The 25,721-nt window shown below is 53.4% G+C and overlaps 2 protein-coding genes and 1 pseudogene across 2 annotated transcripts in view; 1 reads left to right on the plus strand and 2 right to left on the minus strand.

The window, feature by feature from the left end:
- The window catches only part of LOC128821238 (serine/threonine-protein kinase PAK 3-like), a 244,825-nt gene that overhangs the window by 181,677 nt on the left and 37,427 nt on the right, over positions 1 to 25,721 (minus strand). The gene's annotated exons all lie outside the window — the stretch shown is intronic.
- On the plus strand, positions 4,795 to 5,981 carry LOC128821273 (zinc finger protein 239-like). The gene has a single exon (XM_054002227.1). The coding sequence runs from the start codon at positions 4,915 to 4,917 to the stop codon at positions 5,665 to 5,667; it is 753 nt and encodes a 250-aa protein (XP_053858202.1). The 5' UTR covers positions 4,795 to 4,914; the 3' UTR covers positions 5,668 to 5,981.
- LOC128821263 (zinc finger protein 239-like) lies at positions 6,635 to 9,009 on the minus strand (annotated as a pseudogene).

Genomic DNA, 25,721 nt, shown 5'->3' on the forward strand with positions numbered 1-25,721 from the left:
CCCTCAAGCCGGGGCTGCATCAATTGAGCACTTTTTAAAAATTACATCATCAAATACTTGAATTCCAACTGATTTCACTGAACTTGTTAGAGCAAAAACCCCAGTGCTCTGATACACCCTGTATAGCATAGACAGCACATGTTGGGGTGGGCACAGGGATGATGCCCCCCTTATTTTAGTGAAGTTTTCACAACATTCTCCATTTGCTGTTTTCCTTTGCAGCTTCACCAATTTCTGTTGCAGAGTCAGAGATCCTCACCATGGGCTCTGCCTTCAGCTGTGCCAATTGCATCTGTGCAAGCAGGCAGAGCTTGGGGTGAGGGGCAGAGGGAATCAACCCAATTCCTGCCCCAGGCAAGAAGAGCCGGGTACATTGTCCCCACTTTGCCGGCAGTGTTAATTTGCATTTCTAAAGCTCCTCTGCTGGCTGCCTGGAATGCAGCTTCTCTTCTAGGGCAGCCATCAGGTGACTCATACCGCAAAAGCCAGGGTTTGGAATTTTTTTTAATTTTTGGGGTTTTTCTGACCAGTGTTCTATTAACTGTTTGTCAGTTAAAAGGTCACCTTTATAGCCCTTGTCGTTTTTCAAATTGCAACCTATAGGTGAACAACAAAAAACCCATGCAAAAATTTTGCAATCTCCAAAGGCCACACAAACACATGCACAAAAAGAATCCAAAGCAATATATATTTTTTGACTTCTTCTGCTAATAATAAAAATTGAGTCTCACACCCCAGGCCCAAACCTTACTGACAATATGCAAGTAGGATTATTAAGAAAAAACATTCTCATGGTAGACTCTAATCCCAGGCAGCGCAGTGTGAGTGTAACTGAGACCCAGAGTGGAATTGTGCCGTTGTGTTCCCCAGCAGCTGCGGCAGTGCAGGCACAGAAAGCACTGAAGCTGCAGCAGTGGCAGCAAGGATTGGCCCCGGTGGCTAGAGATGCCAAAGGAGGGTGGGCAGGCGGAGGATTTGAGCAGAGGATGTGTGGGCAGGCCCAGGGGCTTGCCCCGCTGAGGAGCCCTGGCTGCTGCTGCGCTGCCTTCAGTGCAGGCTCAGTGGGGGCCTCCCATCCTCCTGCTGCAGGCGGGAAGTGCAAATCTCCGGGGCTTCAGAGCCCTGGAGCCGAGGCTGAGGGGTCCCCCCGTGTTCAGCTGTGCTGGCAGCTGTTTCTGGCCTCAGGGCCACTTGGCACGGGCCACGCCACTTGGCCACCAGTGGTGCTGCTTTTCAGTCCTTAGGCAGGGCCCGATGTCCTGCTTGGATGTTGGGAACAGCAAAGTGCCAAGGCAGTCTCCGTGCCAGCCCAGCTTCCTGTGGCAGAGACAGGATTCTGGCCACAGACTGCTTTAAATGTACATCCCTTATCTCCAGCCTGCACTAGGTGGAGAATTACCAGGGTAAGGAATTCCAGACATGAATTCCAAGGGGAGACAATTGAATATCGGCCCTGGGTCTGGCTCTTCTTCTTGCCAAATTTGGCCAAGGGCAAAAGCCGTACCCATGGCATCTTGGTTTACAGCCCTGACTCCTTCCCGGGGGCTGTTTGGGTGGGCTCTCCCCTGCCCAGGAGGGCAATGCCTCTGCCAGGTGCTTGTGGCCGACCCCGTCCCCTGGGTCCTGGGGCCCCCTTGGGCCCTGGGGTTGATCCCTGAGGGGCTGTAGGAACTGTGCCATGGCCTTTGCCTTCAGCTTGGCCTTTTGCTCACCCCTTCTTGCATTCAGCTGCTGTGCCTTTGTGCCCAAGTGCTCCAGGGCCTTCTTCTGCCACTCCTGCAGCCCCTCTCGCTGCCTGTGTGTCCTGGTTCAGGGCAAATTTGGGAGAGAGCCCCCAAAGGGGTTCCTCTAGAAAGCAGAATCAATCGGCCCCTCCCCCCAACTGGTTTGGGACAAAATACTTCCTTGGAGAAAATTGGAAAAAAACTGTTTTTTTAAACAAGCAAACCTAAGCAATATTAAAGAATAAAACTTATTGCCACTCCAAGAGAGAGACCAACTCAGAAAATTCCCCCCCAGGCTGCAGCTCGGGTCACTCAGTCTCTTATCAGTCCCTCCAGTGCTGGAAATGCCACGGCCCAGGCCCGGCCTGCTGGGTCACAGGTGCGAGCTGCTGCTGATCTCTTCTGGGTGTTCAGTCCAGAGCAGGTGTGAGCAGGTCCAAAAAAAAAGGAAAAAGCCACAGTCCAGGGAAGTTCTTTGCCCCAGCTAGCTATAACTAACTAAAAAGCAAAGGAGAGCTCTGTCTCGCTGTCCGTCTGTCTGCAGACAATGCAGTCCAGCAGCAGGAATGTGGAGAAGTGAGTGTAGTTCTTGAAAACAAACTCTGTGCTTTCTCTCTCCCCCCCTTCACTCTTGGAATAAGTCTTAAACCCAAACCAAATTCTTAAGACAAAATCTGATCCTTCCATGTACAATCTGCATTTCCCAGCTGTTCCTTTGTTTTCCTCCTTGTGCTCAGGGTCCCCTCCAGAGCCCGTATGGCAGAGCCGGTCCCTGTCCTGCCGCAGTGTCCAAAGGCGGCCCCCCCGGCGGGCAGGGCCGGCAGCTCCCCGGGGCCGGGCAGCGGCCGGGGCGTCCCGCAGCCTCCTGGGGGCCGGGGGCCAGTGCCAGCCCTGCCCGGGGCTGGTGGGGTCAGGCAGCGCCCGGTGCTGAGCCCCGGCTGCCCCACAGCCCCGGCCCGGCCCCGCAGCTCCCCACAGGCCCCCAGCCCATGCTCCCGGTCCCGCAGCTCTGCACCCGATGCTGCTGCTGCCCACCGCAGAGAAACCCCCTGACATCCTGACCTCCTCCTTTTCCTGTCCTAGAAACTGGGAATTCAAAGTATCAGCTGGCAAATTTTCAGGCCCTGCTGAAAAACATGCCAATCTTCAGTATTTTTCTCCTCCTCCTCTTTTCCATCATCCTTTTTCTTACCACATAGATTGCTCCTGCTGCTTCTTGCCTTCACCATATTGCTGCACACTCCCCTTCACCCGATCCCTTCCCAGCACACCAACACCATCCATCTCCTGTTGTCCAAATCCCTTCTCCACTTCCCTTATTGCCCCCCTGGGTGTCCATGTCCTTAATTACCTCTGGGAGAATGTGCAAACTACCTCAACATTCTCCCAGGGGGCCCTTCAGAGACATTTTGAGATCATCATCCCTTTGCCCAGGACCCCTCCCTGGCTTTCCCTTTTCTCTCCTCCCTGGGTGCCCTGCCATGTTCACTCCCCGAAGATCCCAGTGCACTCACGGGTGAGATTTTCAGTGCTCTCTCCCTGCTGCCTCTTCACAGACCACCCTGATGTGTCACTCGTCTGTCTCCTGGTCACTGCCGGGTCCCCAATCAATCCCCGGTGCCACCGCCAGCCAAGGGAGCCGATCACCCAAAGTGGGTGAGGCACCTTCAGCTGCACTCCCTGCCCGCCGCTCCGGACGGTGGAAGGAATTCCGGATGAGCCCCAGGGTGTGTGGACAAATTGACATCAGCAGAGGTTTCTGTCCAGAAAGCAGACAGAGGAGTTCTGTAAAAGTAATTTCATTCCTAAAAATGGGAGAGGCCATGGGACATTCCCCATGGGATCTCTCCCATTGTTGGAGGATACAGCCTCTTTTTCATCCTAATTCTGCTGGCCATATCTCCCTCTCCCTTTCCCCACTGGCTGAAGTACTTGAGAGCTACAGACTTCCCAATCCACCTGCTACATGCCCCCATTAATATGCACCCCACTACTGTGTAGCAAACAATATTCATGGCTGTGTTAAGTCTTTTTTGTTCTTCTGGAAGTTCATGAATTGAGCAGGACCTTGGCTGAGCAGCAGTCTGTGTCATCAATTAATACCATTTTCTGAAACCGATGGCTTCTCCTGTCACTTCCTTATGTACAGGTCCCAGGCCCTATCTCCGAGCAGATTCACAGCATCTGTTTGTAAAGACACTTTCCTCTTGTTCCTTTCATGGGGGTCCCCCATTTGCGGGACATCCCCCCTGGAGCAGGGTGTCCCCTCTTTGCTGCAGCCCCAGCCCTCAGGCAGAGCTCAGCCAATCAGAGCGCGCGGCGCTGATGACTCACCAGTTGCCAGGCAGACTCGCAGCTCCCAGCCTTCCCCACCTGGACCCCACCTGCGCTCCCCCCCTCGGCCCCAGCGCCCCCCGCGAGGGGAATTTGGGGAGGTGGGAGTGGGGCAGCGCCAAGGCCGGGCCCCCCCACGCTGTCCTGGCGGGAGCGGCTGCAGTGGGGACCGGGTGCGGGCGGAGGCAGCCGAGAGCCCAGCGCTGCCCCAGCTCCATCCCTGCCCCTGCACTGGGATGCTGTGGGTTTGGGGGGAAGAGGGAGCCGGCAGTGGGTGCTGGGCCTGGGGGCAGGAGGAGAAGGGAAAGAGAAGCAGGGTTGAGGAACAAAATGGTCAAGAGGATGCACATGGCAGGAGAAGGCAGGATTGTGCAGGAGAAGGAGGAATAGCAGGAGGAAGAGGAGAGTGAGGAAGAGTAGAGACACAGGAGGAGGAGCAGAAACAGGAAGCACCACCAGGTTCCACCCCTCCCTGTATCTGCAGCCTCTCCCCAGCCCTAGGAGCGCTGCTCCCCCCACTTGCAGCCGGTGACTGTGGAGGCGGATCCACGATTTTCACGGGGGTGAATCTTGGTGTTTCTGAGCTTTCTTGGACTAAATGTTGGTGCTTTGGTTTTATGGGGCAGCTGAATCTTTATCTTTTGGAGGAGATTTTTGCTGACTTGTGATGTCTGGGGAGTTTTTGATCTGTGTCTTGAAGTTTGCAGGATTTCTGGGCTGAATCTTGGTGTTTTGGAGGTTCTTACAGAGACAAGATTCCCGAGATGAACTTGGGCAAGGAGGAACCTCTAGTTAAAGGTGCTCTCCTCTTGTTTTTTCCCCAAACCAGGATTTGTCATTCCCAGGGCGTGGCTGGATGGAGAAAGAGGGAAAGTCCTGGAGATCCAGCCGGAGCTCGGAGCTGGTGGAGAAGGCTCATGGCAGGGAGAAGCCGCACAAGTGCTTGGAATGTGGACAGGGTTTCAGCCGGAGCTCCCACCTGACCCGGCACCAGAGGATCCACACTGGGGAACGCCCCTACGAGTGTGGGGAGTGTGGGAAGAGCTTCAGCTGGAGTTCCAACCTGATACAGCACCAGAGGATCCACACTGGGGAAAAGCCCTATGAGTGTGGGGAATGTGGGAAGGGTTTCAGCCAGAGCTCCAACCTGATCCAGCACCAGAGGATCCACACTGGGGAACGGCCCTACAATTGTGGGGAGTGTGGGAAGAGCTTCAGAGAGAGCTCTGCGCTGATCCGGCACCAGGTGATCCACACTGGGGAATGGCCCTACAGCTGCTTGGAATGTGGGAAGGGTTTCAGCCGGAACTCTGAGCTGATCGTGCACCAGGTGATCCACACTGGGGAACGGCCCTACACCTGCTTGGAATGTGGGAAGAGCTTTGGGTGGAGCTCGGACCTGAGAAAACACCAGCGTATCCACACTGGGGAGAGGCCCTACGAGTGTCCTGAGTGTGGGAAGAGATTTCAGACCAGCTCCGATCTCCTCAAACATGAGCGGATTCACACAGAGGAGAGGCCCTTCCGCTGCCCCAACTGCGGGAAGGGCTTCAACCGCAACTGCAACCTCACCAAGCACCGGCGCATCCACACCAGGGAGAGGCCCTAAGAGTGTGGGGAGTGTGGGAAGAGCTTCTCACAGAGCTCAAACCTGACCCAACACCAAAGGAGCTACCAGTAAGGGAAGCCCTGTGAGTGCCCCAAGTGAGGGAAAAGAGTGAGGGAAGAGAGTAAGGGAAGAGTTTTGTGTGCTGCTCCAGCTCCATCCCCCATGGGAGGCTCCGGGCTGGATGATCCCCAGTGACCCTCGTTGTGCAGAGCCCTGGTGATCCATGGTCATGGTGATCCCCGTTGGGTGGGGGGGAGGTGTTGGCTTCTTCTCCTTGTTCTGCTGTGATTTGGTTGGGTTCTCGTGGATGGGGGAGGGGCTGTGAGTGGGGGATCCTGGTGCACTGGGGGGTGGCTCATGGATTGGGGGGGTCCATGCGTTTTGGGGGGGGTGAGTGAACGGGGTGAGGCAGTGCACGGGGGTGTCCCGGTGCTCTGTGACTGGGGGGTGTCGGAATCCAGGACATCCCTCTGGCTGCCCTGGATGGCTCCAGCCCCTGGCAGGGGGCTCTGAGATCTTGGCACAGTGTCAAGAACACCTGTGGGGTTGGTTTTAGCCCCTGGAGAAAATTGCCATCTTTGTATGAGGAATTACAAGCTAGAAGGGTTTGAGTAGTGTGGTAGGTGAATTAACACAGGGTGAAAGTAGAATTTTAGGGTTCTAAAATAAGGGGTTCAAGGGGACAAGATGGAGGGATTTGGGTGTGTCCTGACCTTCTTCTCCTTCCTCTTGCCCTCCATGTCTTGATGTGATGGTGACACTTTTCCATTGGTTTAAGGTGGAGTCACACTGTCCCAGAAAAATGATAGATATTGGCACCTCTCCTGGCTTGTAAGAGAAGCATATATTCTATTTGCCATCTGTCGGAGGTGGAGCGGGTATCTTCTGTTAAGTTGGGCAGTTTTCTTATCTCTTACAAGAACAATGTCTCCCCCCCCCGGGGGAGATATCTTCTGTTAATGGGACATTGAATGACTCACTGCATGACTGATAAAGTTACATCATCCCATTGTGAGAGGCTCCTCCCAGAGGGAGGAGCCAAGCATCCTTACCTGCATAAAATCAGCATTTTTTGGGACATCAGAACAGCCTCTTCACTGGATTCCCAGAGGAAGACCAGGCCCATCTACTCTATCACCAGACCTTCAGAGAAAACTACACCCTTCTACAGGTTCACCGCTTCAGCCGCATTTCATCTTCCACTCCAGGAGGAGCAGCCACCATTTAACTGGACTATCACCAACACCCTGACTCCTCGGGGTGTCAGGTTTCTGACTCTATCAGTAGTTTCGTTTGTACTAATTACATTTTTTTTTAATTTAGTTTTTTCCTAGTAAAGAACTGTCATTCCCATTCCCATATCTTTGCCTGAGAGCCTTTTTATTTTGAAATTGTGGGAGGGAGGGGGTTTACCTTTTCCATTTCACAGGAGGCCCTTGCCTTCCTTCACAGACTCCTGTCTTTTCAAACCAAGACAGGAGGCCACTGAGGATCATCCAGCCCGAAGCCTTCCATGGGGGATGGAGCTGGAGCAGTGCATGAAGCTCTTCCCACACTCAGGGCACTCACAGGGCTTCCCTTAAGGGCACCTCTGTTGGTGTTTGGTCAACATTGCACTCGTGGAGAAGCTCTTCCCACATTCCCCACACTCGTAGGGCCTCTCCCCATTGTGGATGCGCTGGTGTGTTCTCAGTTTGGAGCTCCGCCCAAATCCCTTCCCACATTCCAAGCAGGTGTAGGGCCATTTCCCGGTGTGGGTCACCCAGTGCTGGATCAGGGCCGAGCTCCGAGCTTCCTCTGAAGCTCTTCCCACATTCCCCACACTTGTAGGGCCTTTCCCCAGTGTGGATCTTTTGGTGTTCCATAAGATGGGAGTTCTGGCTTGGAGCTCTTCCCACACTCGCCACACTTGTAAGGCTTTTCCCCAGTGTGGATTCTCTCGTGTTTCCTCAGGCCAGAGCTCTGGCTGAAGCTCTTCCAACATTCCCCACACTCATAGGGCTTTTCCCCAGTGTGGATCCTCTGGTGTCGCATCAGGCTGGAGCGGTCGCTGTAGCTCTTCCCACATTCAGGACACTCGTAGGGCCGTTCCCCAGTGTGGATCCTCTGGTGCTGGCTCACGGTGGAGACATGGCTGAAACCCTTCCCACATTCCAAGCACTCATAGGGCCATTCCCCAGCGTGGATCAACTGGTGCCAGATCAGATTGGAGCTCTGGGTGAATCCCCTCCCACATTCCAAGCAGGTGTAGGGCTGTTCCCCAGTGTGGATCCTCTGGTGCTCGATCAGGGTGGAGCTCCGGCTGAAGCTCTTCCCACACTCCCCACACTCGTAGGGGCGTTCCCCAGTGTGGATCCTCTGGTGCTGGATCAGCTTGGAGCTGCAGGTGAAACCTTTCCCACATTCCAAGCACTTGTGTGGCTTCTCCCTGCCATGAGGCTTCTCCACCAGCTCCGAGCTCCGGCTGGATCTCCGGCCGCCTTCCTGCCTCAGGGGAGCTCTTTCCTCCCCACGGCTCCCTGGGCTGCGTTTGCAGCCCCTCCTCCTGCAGGATCTCTGGTGCTTTTCCTCCTCCTCCATCCAGCCACACCCTGGAAATGAAAAATCCTGGTTTGGAGAAAAAACGAGAGGAGAGGAGAGCACCTTGTACTGGGAGTTCCTCCTTGCCCAAGGAGGAACAAATTGACACAGACAGATGCCCAAAGTTACGCTAAATTCCTCAATTTCGAGAAGAACTAAGACTTAACAGAGCCACGAATATCGAATGTTATCCACAAGGAGGGGTGCACATTAACGAGGACAGGCAGCAGGCGCATCGGGAAGTCGGAACCTTCCAAGTTCCTCAGCCAGTGGGCAAAGGCAGAGGGAGATGCGGCCGGGAAAAGGAGCATAAAAAGGGAGGCTGCGTACTACAACAACGGCAGAGACCGCATGGCAAATGCCCCACGGCCTCTCCCTCTGCTCAGCAATAAAGTCACTTTTACAGGACTCCTCGGTCTCCTCTGGGCACAGAAACCTCCGGCGACGTGAATTTCCCCGCCCGCTCCTGGTGACGGGGCAGCCACCTCTGTCCTAGCCACAGCAAGCGGGACGAGGCAGCGCTGCTCCGGCAGCGGCTCCTGCCCAGGCAGCGGCGGGAAGGAGAGCGCGGGCAGCCGCTCCCGCAGCGCCCTCGGCCCAGGGCCACCACGGGCCGGACACGGCACAAGCAAGCCGCCGCAGCCCCCTGCCGCCCCCTCCGCCCGCAGCGAGCCCCGAGCCCCCGCAGAACCCAGCGCGGCTCCCACCTGCGCCGGGGCCGCCTCCCAGCTCCGCCAATGCCGCCTCCCCGGCCTCCGGCCGCTGCCGCCGCTCCCAGGCCCGCACAGACGCTCCGCCAATGGCGCCGCTGCCCAGCCAGGGCCGCCCTCAGGCCGCCAGCGGGGCCGTGCTTCGCCCCGCTCTCACCAATCAGCGCGCCACAACCACGACTGACGGCACAGCCGGCCAATCGCAGCGAGGGGCGGGCTCTGCACACGGCACCGCCTCGCCCCGCGCTCTCAGGGCCCCCCGGGCTGGGCGAGGGCAAAGCCGCAGCTGAGGAACAGCCCTGGAACGGGCCCGGGCCCGGGCCGGCATCCAGCGCAAACACAAACAAACTTCTCCGCACCTCCCGACACGGCTTTCCCGGCCCTGCGCCTTCGCTGCCTCCGCCTCTGCTGCAAGCCCACGAGCCTCTCTTCTTCTACCCCTAATTAGGAGCATCAGTGCATCGCTTGGATTTCCCCCTAAAGGGAAAACCGCCCCAAACCCCTTCGGCTGAGTGCGGGAGTGGAGAGATTTCTGGCAGAAAACGATAAAAATGTTTTTTTCCCCGGGCTGGGAAGAACCAACCAAACCGAACTGTGGTGGCACCCCCCAGCAGCGCCTCTCTGCCGCCCCAGCTGAAGCCCTCGCTGGCTGCTCCAGGCTCCATGGGCACACTGGGAGCTCTGGGAAGGGGCCCCGGCTCGGGGCGCAGCCCCCGGGGCAGCCCCACGGCCCCCACGGCAGCTCCAAGGCTCCTCCGGCCGGGATGGAACGTGGCAGGGGGAGCAGGGGTAGGGACGGGGCTGCCGGCGCCAAGGGAACACGAGGGACACCGGGGGCACTTCACAAACATTTAATGCAAAAGAGAAAATCCTAGGAAAGGCAAAAGCAACAGCAACACGAGGCCACACGAGGCATGTCCCATTGTAGTGGGGTGATGCTGGCCCGATGCCAGGCACCCACCAAAGCCGCTCTCTCACTGCCCTCCAAGCCTGGACAGAGCAGATAAAATTTAACCAGGGTTCAGGAGTTGAGCTAAGGACCAGGAAATATCCCTCATCCAACACCGTCACTGTTTCTCCTTTTCCTACTCCTGCTCTTCCTGCTCCTCCTTTTCCTCTCTCCCTCCTCCTCCTCCTTCCTAATCCCACCACCTCCCCAGTTCCTGCCTCTCTATATTTAGAGTGTAGAACCTTGTTTGTTTTTAGAATGAGAACAAAGATCCCAGATGGAACACAGCTTGCTGGTTGTAGTCAGAACTATCAGTGCCTAAAGGTCATGTTTCCTTTGCTTTGGTCCCGACCTTGTTCCTCCTCAGTGTTCAGGCTGGGCTATGGGGTGTCCTTGTTTGCTGCATTTTCAGAGTTCCTCTTGGATCTTTGGGCCATAGGCTGTGCCCTGGGAGGGTTCTTTGTACTCCTTTGTGACACAGGAGAACCTCCCAGCGGTTTCTGCGTGAGCTGCTGCTGTGATGTCACAGGAACACTGCCACGCCCCCGTGGTGTTCCCGTTGCTGTGGGACACAGAGGCCTCAGTGTCCAGAGTGGCTGTGGGCACTGCTCGTTGCCAGAGGATCCTCCTGCCCGAGGCATTCTCAGCAGCCAGCCCACCCCTGACGGGTCTCCTTCTGTGCTTGCAGGGCTACAGTCAGCAGACGTGTGCAGCGCAGCCAAAATTATCCAGCACGTGGTTGCTGCAGTTTGCACGCTGTACTCTGTGGCGTATTTGGGGTATTTTTTAACCCACTTGGCACGTAAGTCGAGGTTTCCCCTCAGTGCTGTAGCTTTGGGCTTGCTGTGTGCTTTCTGTTCTTCCTCTGGACTTGAGTTGACTTTGTAACCAAATTGCCATGAAGACACCATTGGTTTGGGAGAGCTCCTGCCAGCAGCTGCAGCTGAGAAAGGGGGTGTCTGCAGCTAGTGGGGCGTGCACAGCATTTGCAATGAGCCCTGGGGGGTTCTGTTCCCTCCAGCAGGGAGTCAGTGGCAGCAGAGCCTGGAACTCCCTCCGTTTGTTGGTCCAGCCAAGAACTGACCCAGCCCAGTATTTTGTGCTGTTCTCTTGCTGTCTGAAGGGACTGTGGCTCCTGGAGGGACACTGTGAAAGCAAAATGCTCTCTCGGGGTTGCCTTGCTCCGTGGCATTTCCCACCACAGGCACTTCTTTTCCTGACAGCATCTGGTTCATGTTCCCTCTTCCCTTGCAGGGCACCTCATGTGTGGATCCCGAGCAGCTCCTCCTTCGGTGAGTGGGAAAGGAACCTTTGGTGTTTGGAATTGTGCAGCAAGTTGTGAGCTCGGCATGTGGCAGCCGAGCGCCAGCCTGGGAGGCTGAAGGAAAGTTCCTGTCAGTGTCCTTACGGCAGCAAAGGGGTCCCTGGCAGTTTTCTCCTTTTCTGCTGAAGAGCTTTAGAAGAGCTGCAGGTCTGGTTTTGCAGGCAGAGGATTACTCGCTGGCTTTAGCCATGGTGGAATATCGAATTCCGAACAGTAAGTGGCAATGTTTGTTGTAGTGTACAGCTACGCAAACGGAGCAAAAAGGCTTTGTGAATTTGAAATGGGAGTTTCTGTTTCCTAAACCTAAAGCTGGAGTTTCTATTCTGTATTTTTACGTGTATTCCTCCTTCCCCCTGGAGTTATTCCCATTGGATTTTACCTATAATATATTCATACTGGGCATTGTTCTATTGGTTTCACCTTATCACTTATTTTCCCCTATATAACCTGTAACTCAATCCCAAACCATTGTCACTTGTATGTGCGGCGTTCGAGCAAATACAACGCACTTTGGACTGCACAACAAGTGTCCAATCTCTTGAGTCTCTTTATCCTGGTCTTGATCGCTCTAAATAGCTCTGCCTGTATCAAATGAACCCACAAAGGTGTTTGTTGCTTCTCTCTGGCTGCTCCCGGAAGCGCCTGGCCAGCGCCCCGGGAAAGAGGAGCCAGGCGAAAACAAGGAAGTCGGAGAGAAAAGAAGCAACAGTGTTGACTTTAGCCCATTGTTAGTTTGAACAGCTCCAATCCCAATTTCTGCTTAGTGCAGCTGGATGTGCAGCTGAGGATAAAGAAGGTGATAACTGAGACAGAACTTCCCGTCCCTCATGCTGCCTTCTGTCCACAGGGCACAAAAGCAGCACCAGCACCTCCTCTGGCTCCTTCTGCTTCCAAAGAGGAGGCCAAAGAGGAGGAAGAGAGCAGTGAGCTTCCTGTTGTTCTGGGGGACAATGTTGAACTTCCCTCAGTGCCGAGAGATGAGGGTGAACTTCCCACTGTTCTGGGAGACGACGGCAAACATCCCGCGGTGTGGGAATACAACGGCGAGGCTCCCGCGGTGGGGGACAAGGACAGTGGACATCTCCCAGCGTGGGACGAGGACGGTGGATGTCCCCTGGTGTGGGACGAGGATGGCCATGCTCCCATGGTGTGGGACGAGGACGACGGACATCTCCTGGCATTGGACGAGGACAGAGGACATCCTTTGGCTTGGGAAGAGGAGGGTGAACTTCTCCCAGCATGGGAAGTGGACAGTGAACATCCCCTGGCTTGGAAAGATGATGGCGAACCTGCAGTGTTTTGGGAAGAGGATGGAGAACCTGCAGTGTTTTGGGAAGAGGATGGAGAACCTGCCTGTGCTTGGGAAGAGGACACTGAACCTCCCTCGGCTGTGGGATCCTGGGCTGAACATTCTGCCAGCAGCACAGCCCTGCAGCCAGAGGGGAGAGGGGAGTGGTGCCTGATGCAGCTGAGTACGTCTGCTCTGTTCCTGTGTGCCAGAGCAGGCTGCTGTGTGTGTGTCTCGGCATCAGCTGCACCCAGTGTTGCTCTGCAGATGAATGTCCCAGGGCCATTGATTGTCCTTCCCCAGCTGAGACCAAGGGGCTGACGGCCCCAGGGAGGGGGGCTGCATTCTGGCTCTGCTGCAAGGCAGGGTCTCACTCTGGGAGGGAGCGTCTTCCACATGGTTTCTTTCAGCGAACAGCGTGAGCCTGGCGGAGCCTGCCGAGAAATACCTGGAAGTGGAGCAGATTGGCCAAGGGTAAGTGCACGGCAGTTACTTCTGCACAAGCAGGCCCAGGTGTTGTGCTGGTGCAGGATCTAGTGAGAAGTCAGGAGAGCTCCAAGCACCTCCAGACACTGGGGTACCATCCTGCTGTCTCTCAGTCCTGATCAGAATTGATAACTGTGCTCAGAAGGCACTGTCAAAGGCACCTGAGGCTGGAAGTGTCCTGCCTGCAGCAGGGAGCAGGACCTGGAAGATCTTCTGTCCCTGGTACTACGTTGCCTAAAAGAGCCACTCACCATGTGGTGACTGTCGGAAAACAGAAGACTTCTTTCAAATATTTTGTTTCAAAAATATACACTGGTCATGATTTTCAATCTAATGGTTTAGAAACAGAAACCAGAGATGAACAAGTAAGTGTTCTACTCTAGCACAGGTAGTAGAGCCCATGCATTCAGTAACAGACACAGAGCTGATGCACTCTGGGGGAAAATACATCACCTGCCTGATGGCAGGGCCCTTGTGGATCCTGCAGGTCTTAGGCAGGAAATGGAAAAGGATGAAATGCATTCTTTTCCAGTTCTTTAGACACCCATTGCTCGCGTTGAGCTTTGAACTAAATCAGTTCAGCATGGACATTTGGGATTTGCTCCAGCCCAATTCCTTTGTGTTGGGTCTCAGTTTTCTCTTGCACACCTTGCATGGCAGAGGGCTGGTGGCTGCTCTGCTGTTGTTGGAAGGGTTGATGCACCCAGGTGTTTGTGAACGCTGCAGGCAGCAGAGATCTCCTGTCTGGGCTGGCTTTCACTGCCAGGGCCTAAAGTGTTGCCTCTTTCTTCTCTGCTGTTTTGTCTCCAGGGCTTTCGGAACTGTTTCTAAAGGACACGACAGGGCCACTGGAGGAGAGGTCGGTGTCAACGTGCCCAGCACGTCTGGCCCAGCGCGTTTCCAGGGCTTTCCCCTCTGCTGGGAGCTGTGGCTGCAGCTTTGGGGGCCAGCAGAGCTTTCCTGCACAGGCTCCTCCTCTGAAGGCAGAGCAGTGTCAGCCTGCAGAGCACAGCTGGGACAGACTTGGTCCTTCTGAAGTGCCCAAAGGAATGCAAGGAGGGCAGCGGTGTCTGTCAGAGCAGGACATGCTGGCTTGGTCTTCATATCTAAAAGTGTGAATGCATCAGTGCTGCAGACTGAGGCCCAATTTATCTTTCCTAATTAGATAAAGATCCAGCTTGGCCTCAATATGGGTGTTTTAGTCCTACTGCAGCTGTTCACAGAGAGAGAGGCAGAGATATGAGAAGATGGATGTCCAGAGCAAAGCTCTCTCCTAAACCCTGCAGTTGTGTTTGGCTCTGGGGTCAGTGACAGCCTGTGACAGGGATCACCTGAGCAATGGATGTGTGTATTTGCTTTGTTGTGCAATCCCAACCAGAGCAGTTGCACATGAAATCATGACCAAATCCCATAGAATTGCTAAAGGGTTCCCGGCTGCTCTGCACCATTTTCACAGAACCAGAATTACCTCCTGCTTGCAAAATGTCTTTGAATAATAATGAGAGTGTTGAGGCCATTTGAGAAGACTGTAGGTGCAGAGAATGTTGTTAGAGCTTGGAGGCTGACAGCTCCATGTTTGCTGCGGCCTCCTGCCACAGACTCCTCCAGTTAAAGGTCTGCAATGTCCCTTCAGGTGGCCATAAAGAAAATGAGTCTCAGAGGGCAGAACAGGGAACGAGCTGTGAATGAGCTCCTGCTCCTGAAGGACAAGAAGAACCCCAACATTGTCAACTCTTTGGACAGCTGAGTGCTTCAGGCCTTATCCCATGCCCGGGCCCTGCCTTAACCTTTCCTGGCATCAGGAGTCTGTAGCCTGTTTTGAACATGCCTGACCCAGCCATATCTTCCCAAAACAACAGCCTGGCAGTTCGCTCCCACCATGTGCTTTTGTTGCTTTGGTTTGGTTTTCCTTCAAGTTGACCCTGTTTTCTGTGTCTTACAACAAGTGCTGATAAACCACAGCAGAAATTATTTCCCTTGCCTTCTTCTTCCCAGCCCTTTTCCATTGCTGCAGGATGCCAGGAAGACCAGGTTCTTGTTTCCAGAAATGCCTCATTTGCCCATTTGTCACTGGCCTTGCCTGTTTCTGAAGGGACTTTCTGAAAGGTTTTCTGACCCCTTTTGTCCCAAGTGCTGCACGGCCTCCTCCCCTGGATAACCCTGGGAGTTGTGTTGCCTTGTTCTGGAGGGAATGGTGGAACTGATGAGTTCAGAAGCTGAACCAGCTGGGGGGCCAGTGTTGTGGTTCCACATTGATCTGGGCTGTTGTGAAACTGCATTTTTCACCCGCTTGCCATCTAAGGCCTCTCCTTTCTCACAGGTGTCTCCTCCTTTAGACTGTGCAGATTCCAAGGGCTGTGCAGCCTGGCAGGAATGTCTCTCCATCTGATCCTGTCCTCATTGACAAGAGACCTGGAAAAAATGCTCCACTCCAGGCTTTTCCATGGGGGAACTGAGCACTGCACATTGGTCTCCATGCCATTGTTTTCCTCTTCCAGCTTCCTTGTTGACAGAGATCTCTGGCTGGTGATGGAATACATGGATGGAGGAACTTTGCAGGACGTTGTCAGACAGACACGCATGGCTGAAGGAGAGATGGCAGCTGTCAGTCGGGAGGTGAGGGATCCTGCTTGTGACTGCCATGCCTTGGACACAATGGTCCTTCCCAACAGGGCGTGAGAACAGGAGTGGCTCCATGCTCAGGGCTTTGTTTCTCTGTTGTCTTTATGAGCTGGAGAAGAAAGAGCCTCTGCAGTGAACGGCCTGCCAGCATCACTGCACTTCTACTCTGTTCTTGTTCTCTTTCCTGCTGTTGTGGTTCTCTCTGTCTGTTTTGGATTTGATGTGCTGTTCTCAGCTTTGCCTTGAACCGTTTGCCTGGAGCTTGTCTGCACTGCACTCCTGGCCTGTCACAGCAAAGTTGCTGCTGGCAGAATCCAAAACTGTTCTTTCTTGTGTGATATATTCTGGCCATTGGTTTTTACCCTCGTGTTTCTTTTTCTCTCTCAGTGTCTGCAGGGCCTGGATTTCCTCCATGCGAAGCGGGTGATCCACAGAGATCTGAAGAGCTCCAACATCCTTCTGGGAATGGACGGCTCTGTCAAGCTGGGTGGGTGTTCCTGGCCAGGCACAGCACTCCCGGGCTGCGGCTGTGGGGCTGCTTCCCAGTGACGGCCAGAGCCCCACAAGGGCTGCTGGGGGCACTGCCCGGCCCCTGCTGCCAGCTGAGAGCGGCTGCCCCTGCAGAGAGCTCAGGAGAGGAGCAGGCTGTCAGGAGTGCCTTTGCTCTGGGAATGGCCCTTCCAGAGGGGCAGGAGTTGGAATCTAAAGCTTCAAGGGAATCAGTAAAAGCCACTGCACGAAAGCTGAGGGTTTCTTTAAGGGTCCAGTTCCATCTTTCCTTGGCTACAGCCCTGAGGACTTTTCCAGCTGACTTCACTACTGCATTCTCAGACTGAGAGTGGGGAGTCTTTGTGCTTGGTTTCCTCATTCCAGCTGCCTTTGACAGTGTTTGTTTCTGTCCTCAGCTGATTTTGGCCTCTGCGCTCAGCTCAGCCCTGAGCAGGACCAGCGCAGCTCCATGGTGGGCACTGCTCACTGGATGGCCCCAGAAGTTGTCACCCATTCTCCTTATGGCCCCAAGGTGGACATCTGGTCCTTTGGCATTGTGACCATCGAGATGGTGGAAGGAGAACCTCCTTACTTCAAGGAAACGAGGGCCATGGTAAGAGGCAAATTCTGCAGTGGTTGCAGAGGCCTGTGAGCACAGGGTGATCCTGCACTGGGAGCAGCAGCTGGAGGCTTCTGCCCATGGGGAAGGGAATTCCCAGAGGACTCGAGCCTCAGCACAGACGATTGTTCTGCAGTGTCCAGCAACAATTTGCTTTGGGATTTACATTGTTGCCGCTCTTCTGGCTGTGAGGATGACCTGAAAATGTGAAGCAAGTGCATCAGCTCTTTACAATGGCTGTGGCAGCACCAGGGTTTGGGTTTTTCGGTTGGCATAGAAAAATGAGCTCTGAGCAGCATCTCTGCCAGGGAGGACAGTGCCCCTGGAGCTGGTACTGGGAACCCGGGCTCCATGTGAGCACTTGTGGGTGTGCAGGAAGCTGGCAGAGTGCTGAGTTTGCTTTTCCTGCAGGCTCGCGCTCTGATCCGGCAGAACGGGACCCTGCAGCTGCAGGAGCCCCGGCGCCTGTCGGCTCTGCTGCAGGACTTCCTCGAGTGCAGCCTGGAGCCGGACGAGGAGCAGCGCTGCTCTGCCCAGGAGCTGCTGCAGCTGAATGCCAAGCGGCTGCAGGGGAAGCAGCAGCGCCCAGGAGGGGTTTTCTTTGGGGCCCCCTCCAATAGTTTCCAGTCTCGCTGCTTTCCACACGCAAAGCAAGCAGAATCCTTGCCCAGTTTGGCTTGGCAGGGTCCTTTCGAGGTCGTCTTCACCTGGTGCCCCACAACGAGCAGGGCCATCTTCAAGCAGGTCAGGTGGCTCAGAGAGCCCTGCCTGAGCTGAGCTTGGATTTTTCCAGGGAGGAGGCACCTCCCACATCTCTGGGCACCTTCTGTCAGTGCTTCCCCACTCTCCTGGTTAAAAAATTCTGCCTTAGAGCTAATCTGAGCCTGCTTCCCTCTCCTGAGTTTCAGACCATTTCCCTTTGTCCTGTTGCCACAGAGCTTGTGAGGAAGTTGACTCTGGAAAGTAACAGTTCATTTCTTTCTTTTTTATCCTTTGGGCAGCGCCCATTTTTATCATCAGCCAAGCCTCTCTCCAGCCTGACCCCTCTGATCACTGCAGCAAAGCAACTGAGGGAGCAGCGGAGGAGATGAAGCACTGGAGGACAGCTTTTAGTTACAGTAGCTAGTTAGGACAACTAGTTAGTCATGGTATTTAGCACTGCTACTTCGTTATGGTAGTTAGGACAGCCTGTTTGTTATTGCTCTTATGACAGCCTGTTTGGTATGGCAGTTTTTTGAATAAAAACTCTCTTAAAACTCAACTCCCTTGAGGTGTCCCTTCCTTCTCCCTCTGTGAATCAGCTGCCCAGAGCAATGTGAAAGGAGAGCGGGCCCAGCCTTGCTCAGAGTTGAGCCCCAGCAGAGCCCTGGCAGAGCCCAGAGCAGCCTCGGCATCTGCAGAGTCAGTGAGACAGAGTGAAAATTTAACAGGGTAGAAATCCATTTGGATTTAGGTGAAATGTGCCACTTTGAGCTTGCTAACATAAGTAAAATATGCTGTTAATCTCGTAACTGCAGCACTAGCAAAACTGCCCCAGCTGAGGAGAAAGAATGCAAATTTCCAAGCTAAAGAGATAAGAGATAAGAAAGACTCCTCGGACCTTGAAACAGACAGGGCAGAGTGACCCAGAAGTTCTTTCTGTACTTTCTGACAAAAACTGAGTACAAGTCTAGGTAGCTGTAACTGTAACACGAAATCAGCAGAATGAATATGCTTGAATCTGTTGTGAAATTCTATGAATATGTAAATTAGTTAGGCATAATAAACAAGGATCAGGAGTCCTCAGGGGCGCACATGTCCTTTGAAGGGGAAAGATCTCTCACATGCAGCCAGCGCTGTAATAAACATACCGTCCCTACAAATCTTTATTGGAATTGTGGGGTCTTGATTTTTCACCGCAATTCATTTGGCGAGCCAGGCAGGAGGGTTTCTGTCCTCACAGGGGGAGAGGGGAGAACGGACCTCCTTGGCATGCCCCGGGGAATTTCCCTGGAGGGAGCTCTGCTCTGCCTCGGCTTGCTACCTGCGGGGACAGACAACAACCTGCTGGTGTGCGGATAAACGGTATGTATCGAAAGGGCCCCGGGGGAGAGAGACAGGACTGCTGATCAGTCACTCAAGAGATGTCTGAGTGCCCAGCCTCGTTCCTGTGCCTGCAGGCAGCCCAGCTGATAGAGCAGCTGGAAATGGGTTCATTTGCTGATAGAGTGGCTGGGCTGGAGACGGGTTCATTGTTCGATAGAGTAACCGCTAGCGACTCTGGGGGTGAGTCGAATGGACCCGAAGTTTGTGTGCTTGTGCCTGGACATTGTGTGGTTAATGTGCTCTTAATCGTGTGAGTGCCTGGTGTATAAAGAGAGTGAACGAGCGAGCCAGTGAGTGTACCTGCGGTGCGGGGGGGAAGTTCTACCCATGTCTGAAGCGGCCGAATGAGGCCTGAGGCGCCGGCTGGGATAAGCTGTGGGGGCAGGGAGCGCCCCACGGAGAAGTGGAACAAGTGGGGAAACGTGGGTGAGGACGTTTACTGTGTTTAAAGGTGGTGATTTGTGTAGACTGTGCACATTTTAACCATGGCTAGACGAACCTGGGGGGTTCCTCTGCCCCAGGGGTTCGGACTTGATTCCTGGAATTTTACTGTGTGCTGTTATTCTGATTGTGCCCAGAGTGTGTGGGGACCATCAGAGGAAGCTGATGTGGAGAGGTGCTAAAGTGTTGTATACTGTGTTGTGTTGAGAAAAGTGGGCACTTTAAGAGACACCACCTTTCCCAGTGAGTTGGTGTGGTTCTTCCCCCACACTGTGGTAATTTGATTCTCGGGATTGTAGAGTTGTGTTTCTGGAGATTTTAGGATTTTGTTTGCAACAAGTGTAGCATTTTATGCAGAAGAGCCACAGTATGGTGATTTATGTTTAACTGTGGTAAAACAAATTAGAGGAATTCCAGGAATTCCTCCCCCACAGCAACTTAAGCCTTGATTCTCGTGAATTTGAGATAAGGAGGGGGGGTCTGTGTTTGTGGGCATATCAGAGTTTTTGCTGTAACAGGCACAGCCTTTTGCAGGGCAGCAAAGTGAGTGTCAGTAGAAACAATGCTTTAATTAGATTGTGCGGGAAGAGAACTGGAAAAGACTGAGATTTTGTGAAAGGGAGTGTTTGGTGCATTGAGAGGCTGGTACTTTGCCTGAGTACGATTGCAATACAGAGTTTGTGAAAAGGGGCTAGTACTGCTGTTCTATGCCCCAAGTGTAAATTGAAGGTTCCTGATGAAGTCGATTCAGAACCTGAGATCTTAAAGCTTATGTGTGGAGGATCACATCTGATACCTGCCATCTGGAGGTGTGTGTGTGAGAAAAACTGAGAAAAGACTGTGAGGCTTGGCTGGAAACAAAATAGTATAAGGAATGAGAACTAACCAGAGCAAAGAGGTTCCTGAACTAGCCCCTTTGATGGGGGGCTCACTGGGAGAAAGCCACCAGTAGGGACGGCTCAGAAAATAAAAGTATTTATATTGCAGTTAATGCCGTTTTATGATGGGAAAGCAAATAAGGTGAGGTTTTGTATGCTGATATGTTTTTCACTTTAAAGAATCACCCAGAATGGCAGAGTAACTGTGGGTCAGAGTTCCCACTGGGGTTAGCTCTTGAAAAAGAAAACAGAGCAAAGAGAAGGCAAATCAGGCGTTGCTGTTCAGCGTGCCGTATAAGGCAGCGATGTATGAAATCAGACAAAGCTTATCATCCTGAAACACAAAAATGAAATGCATGATTTGTAAAAGGCTCCTCCTAAGGTAAGGGAGGATGAGGAGGACCTCCCCAAAAGGGAAGAGGACTCAGCCTCCGAAGGTATTCCCACTCAAACCCATACCTCTCCTGGCAGTCCAATCTCATCCAGAACTAGGAGGTAACAGACCCCTCTGCGAGAGGCAGTGGGACCAGAAAAAAGGAAAAGGGTGGAATTTTGGTTGATACAGGGGCCATATATTCAGTTTTAAATAAAGCTTTAGTACCCGTGGAGAATGATTATGTTGTAGTGTGGGGAACAACTGGCCAGTCTGAGAAGGCATACTTTTGCAAACCTTTAATGTAACAATGGGGTATTTACAAGTTTTTGTAGATACCCAACTTGCCAAACATTCTAGAATGAGGAGGTTATTCTGGAGGTAAATGATCAAAGGTACATAGAGGTGTTAAGTTTAACATTAACAGCCATTGAAAATAAGGAGGAAATTAGTGAAGAGATATTAGGACAAGTATTCTCAGGGCTATGGGCATCTGATGTACCAGGGAGGGTGAAGAACGTCCCCCACAGTAATCAAGCTTAAGCTTGAAGGGACAAAACCAGTGAGAATTAAGCAGCACCCCCTGAAAAAGAAGATAGGGAAGAAATCAGCCCAATCATTGATAGTACAGGACTGAGGGCTGTCAATGAGATAACAAAGGATTTATATCCTGTGGCAGCAAATCCATATACTTTACTGACTCGTTTAACACCTGAACTGACTTGGTTTACTGTTTTAGATCTGAAAGATGCTTTTTTTTGCCTCCCTATCCACAAAGCCAGCCAGAAAAATTTTGCATTTGAATAGAAAAGCCCTAAAAGTGGGCACAAAACCTAGCTCACATGGTCCATGTGCCTCAAGGCTTCAAAATGCCCCACTCTGTTTGGAGAACAACTTGCAAAGATCCAGAATCTTGGGAAACTCCACAGGAAGAAGGAAGAAGCCTTTCAAACTTCCTAGAACTCCAAGGATACAGGGTATTAAAGAAAAAGGCATGGGCATGGCAGGGTGGTGCCAGCTGTGGGTTTATAATTACAGACTGTTTGTCAGATAGAGATCTCCAGTGGACAAAGGAAGCCACATGGGCCTTTCACCAGCTAAAGAGTGCCCTCATGTCAGCTCCAGCTTTAGGACTTCCAGATTCTTTCTATTCTCGCATGTGGGTCAGAACTTGAATTCATACTGGAGGGCAGTTCCGGAAGTAGCGGCAACACCAACCCTGACGAGAAGCCGAGGTGCCAAGCCGGGCACTCGAGAGCCAATCGGGGCTGGGAAAAGTAACGCGCAGCCACTAGTGGCGACCAATGTCGGGGCCACGGCCAGCGCAGAGTTGCAGAGTTGCAGAGCAGGCAAAGACTCACCACAGAGCACCTGGGAGCCACGTGGAGAAAGCGCTGCAGCCGTGAAGCCGCGCCACCGACCAGCGAGCATCGCTGAGATGAGCGAGTGCGGTCTGCGCAGAAACCTGCCACCGCTGCAGAGTCGCGGTCCGCGGAAAAAGTGCTCCGTGCTGGACTGAAAACGGGAAAAGAGCCCCCCGAAGTAAGTCAGTGACGTCTCTGCCACCCACATGGAAACATGCCATGTTTTCTGCGTGGGACTGGAAGCATAACCATTTGCGGCCACGGAAAGCCCGGGAAAAGAAAACCCTGGTAGCAGCCTTTATTTGCAAAGATTTCGTTTTGGTGAATACTTAGCGGTGGGACGGTACCCAGGCTATACTCTCCTTCACTTGGGTGGGCTTTGCCACACTTCCGAGTGTACGGACACGCAGCGCACAGCGTGAAGCGGTGGCCGCCAGGGTATTTCACGGTTTTTGGTTTTTTTTCCACTTTTTCTGCACCAGGGGTGAGGTTGTGGGTAGAAATAGCATGGGGACCATGCTATCTACCCAACAAAGGGAATTCTATACCCAAATTAAGGGGATTTTACCGATAAAGGGCCCCTTCCCCAAAAGTTCGGTCAACCAGTTTGTGCGATGGCTGTGTTTCTCTTTCCCACGTTTAACCGCGGAGGATGCCCACAAGGCAGAGTTCTGGGAGCGTGTAGGAGCCAGGCTAGCGGAGGGAATTGACAGAGATCCCACCGTAAAAGACTGCTTCCCCAAGCTCCATTTGTTAATATCGGAGGTTGTAAAAACAGAGTCTGCGCGGAATGCGAGCCGGGAAGGAAAAAAGCCATCGAGAAGAACTGTTGCTTCCCCTAAACCCGCTTCCCCACCTTCCTCTCCTACCCCTTCTTCCCCTAACCCGGGTGGGCGGGGGGGTGGGTACCCCGTCAATCTGAGACGCAGGGTGTTATGGACAAATTCAATTGGGGAGGCTAATTATAGATAAATCAATTAACAAGAATTTATTAAGCAAGCGGTATTAAGCAAAAAAACAGCGCTGGGCGGCCGGGGAGTCTCCACTCTGTCACGGCGCACCTTCCCCCTTTGACCTTTTTGTTTTCATAGTCCCCCCTTTTTTTTCGGTTGACGTATTTTCTCTCGATGTACTCTGCGCCGGTGCAATTGGTTGCTAGGGGGTCCTTTTTCTCTCTGCCCTTGGTGGTCATAGGGATGAAGGCTCCTTATCTTCTTTGCCGGTTGTCCTTGGCCTAAAAGTTAGCTTGTATATAGTTAGTTACACAGTCTTCTGTGCTAGCTGCATTTGCACAATTCTTAAGCAGAATACTTGTTGTTTATCAAGCCCCCCCCCCTTTTTTCTCCTCTTTCTCTTCTTACAGTCTGAAATTCTCTATTCAGTTTAAATTCTTATCTTCTTTCAATGTTCGTTTTGATGAACAAAGACCTTTTTATTACACAGGGCAGCCTCACAAACATGGACTGTACTCCAGGCTCCCCCAAGCCCCCCCGGCATCCCGGCCTTAGCGAAACTAGCCACTTCGCTGAGGAACCAAACCCCAAACCCCTTTCCCAATCCCTTTTTCCCAGCTAAGAATCCCAGTTCTGGCGCTACCCTGCGCAGTTCAGTTTCCTTGAACCCCTTTCTTTGTTCCCCTGAGGAGGCTGCGGCCATATGGTCGGGGTCTTCATCTTCCCAAGATGGAGGACAGCCACGTGGAGGAGCACCTCCTTCCCACAATCCCTTCCTCTTCTTTGTTTCCTTTGTCCCCTTTGTCCCCGCCTTTGACCCCACCCCCTCCTGTTTCCCTGTGGGCGTGGGCACCGCCCACTCAAGGCATCGGGTTGCAACCCCACCCCCTGTTCCCCCTCGGGTGGGTGTTCCCTCCTTCCATGCCCTGCCTGCTGCAACATCAGCCCCACCCTCCCCCGACAGGGAGGGTTCTCTCGCCTCTGCCCCACTGTCCCAGGGAGAAGATTCTCCCTGCCCTGTCCCTCGTACCCTGCCCCCACGTCCTCCTGCTCCTCGGATACCCAGAGGAGGGGAGCCTCCTACACCAGGGGAGGGGAGAACCCTACATGGGCACCCCTTCCCTATGAATCAGTGAAAGAAGTCTGCAAAACATTGCGCAAACTTGGCAGGGCAATCCGAGAAGGGCCTTACAGCCTGGATTTCGCAGAAGAACCAATCACTTCAGACCATCTCGTGGGTGAGGGAGAATGGAGTGAGGGGCAACTACAGGCTCAGGGAATTCCAACGGCCATGCTGGACATGTCCAGGGGTGCAGCAGAGCGTGCATTCCTGGGCATGCCCACCAAGGATCCGGTGGTGCCCTATACTGCAATTAAACAAGGTGTTGCAGAGCCTTTTGTAGATTTCGTAGACAGAGTCCGGGCAGCAGTCGAAAGACGGGTGGAGAGACCTGAGCACCGAGACGGACTGGTCCTAGAAGTGGTGCACATGAACGCTAATGCAATGTGCAAAAGAATCATCCTGTCACTGCCAGCCTCACCACCGCCGACCCTCGACCAGATCATTGAGGAGTGCACCCTGAAAGCACACCTGACGGAGGAGGAAGCCCCAAAGAGACCAAGAGACAAGCTGGTCGCATCAGCTGCTGCTCCTCCAAGGAACTCAGTGCCAAGGTGATTTCCATCCACACGCCGGTGCTTCCACTGCCATCAGGAAGGACACTTTCAGGATCGCTGCCCACTTCTAAAGACTGCACCGCCCAGGGCTGCGAGAGGAGGGAGCGGGGACGGAAACCCCACCATTTCAGAAAACTAACTAGGGAATGAATGCGCACTTGCCTCGCGTGTTGATAAAAATGAGGCAAGTCGTGGTGCTGCGTGAGGAGCCGTGATTCACCATCTAGTTCCATCTGCGAGCGGCTGCCTCTCAACCACTGACATCAGGGAGCCTTATCGGCTCCGACTCACCAATTCTGTCCACTTCCATTCCGAGGCTGGCAATTCTTCATAGCGGAGGCAGAGCTTCTATCGCACATCTGCCACTGTGAAACCAGGAGGAAAGAAGACCTTCTGAACTGCAGGTACCTCATAGTTGGAGACACAAAAAGCACCCCACTAGAGATAGAGGTTCCTCCGGTGATTTCCACCCTTAATCCGAGGCTCTTCTATCTCGCAGCACACTGTGTCCAACCCTCCCTCTTCCTACCAAAGGGCCAAGTTATTGCACAGGCAATTCCTATTCCTCGTGCTCTGTGCAATGACTTGGAACTCTCAGTCTTTTATGCTGGGAAGTTGGGAGAGGAAAAACCCCTCGTGGGGTGTAAACTCAAGTGCGAGGGGCGTTATGCATATCTTCAGGGGATGTTGGACACGGGGCAGACATGACGGTCATCCCACCACACAAGTGACCATCACACTGGGAGCTGCAGAGCGTGGCCCTCCAGTCTTAGGACTAGGCAGGCCACAGCCTGCGAGGCAATCCAAAAATATTGTCCAAAAACAGGCTGCTGGCCTCAATACATCCGTTCGTGGTCGATTGCAAATTCACATTATGGGGAAGAGACACCATGGTTCAGTGGGGGACCAAATTGGAATTTCCAGCCCCCCAGCATTTTTAGGTGTGGCCACTGAGGAGCGCCCCACTCAGAAATTAACATGGCTCACAGATAAGCCTGTCTGGGTGGAGCAGTGGCCGCTGAGTAAACAGAAACTACAGGTGCTCACAAAATTAGTGGAGGAAGAATTGGCAAAAGGTCACATAGAAGAGACAAACAGCCCGTGGAACTCTCTGGTGTTTGTAATTAAAAAACTGGGGAAGGAGAGGTGGCGGAAGAATTGGCAAAGGGTCACATAGTAGAAACAAACAGCCCCTGGAACTCGCCGGTGTTTGTAA

This window comes from Vidua macroura, chromosome 37 (assembly GCF_024509145.1).
Source record: "Vidua macroura isolate BioBank_ID:100142 chromosome 37, ASM2450914v1, whole genome shotgun sequence".
Taxonomy (NCBI): domain Eukaryota; kingdom Metazoa; phylum Chordata; class Aves; order Passeriformes; family Viduidae; genus Vidua; species Vidua macroura.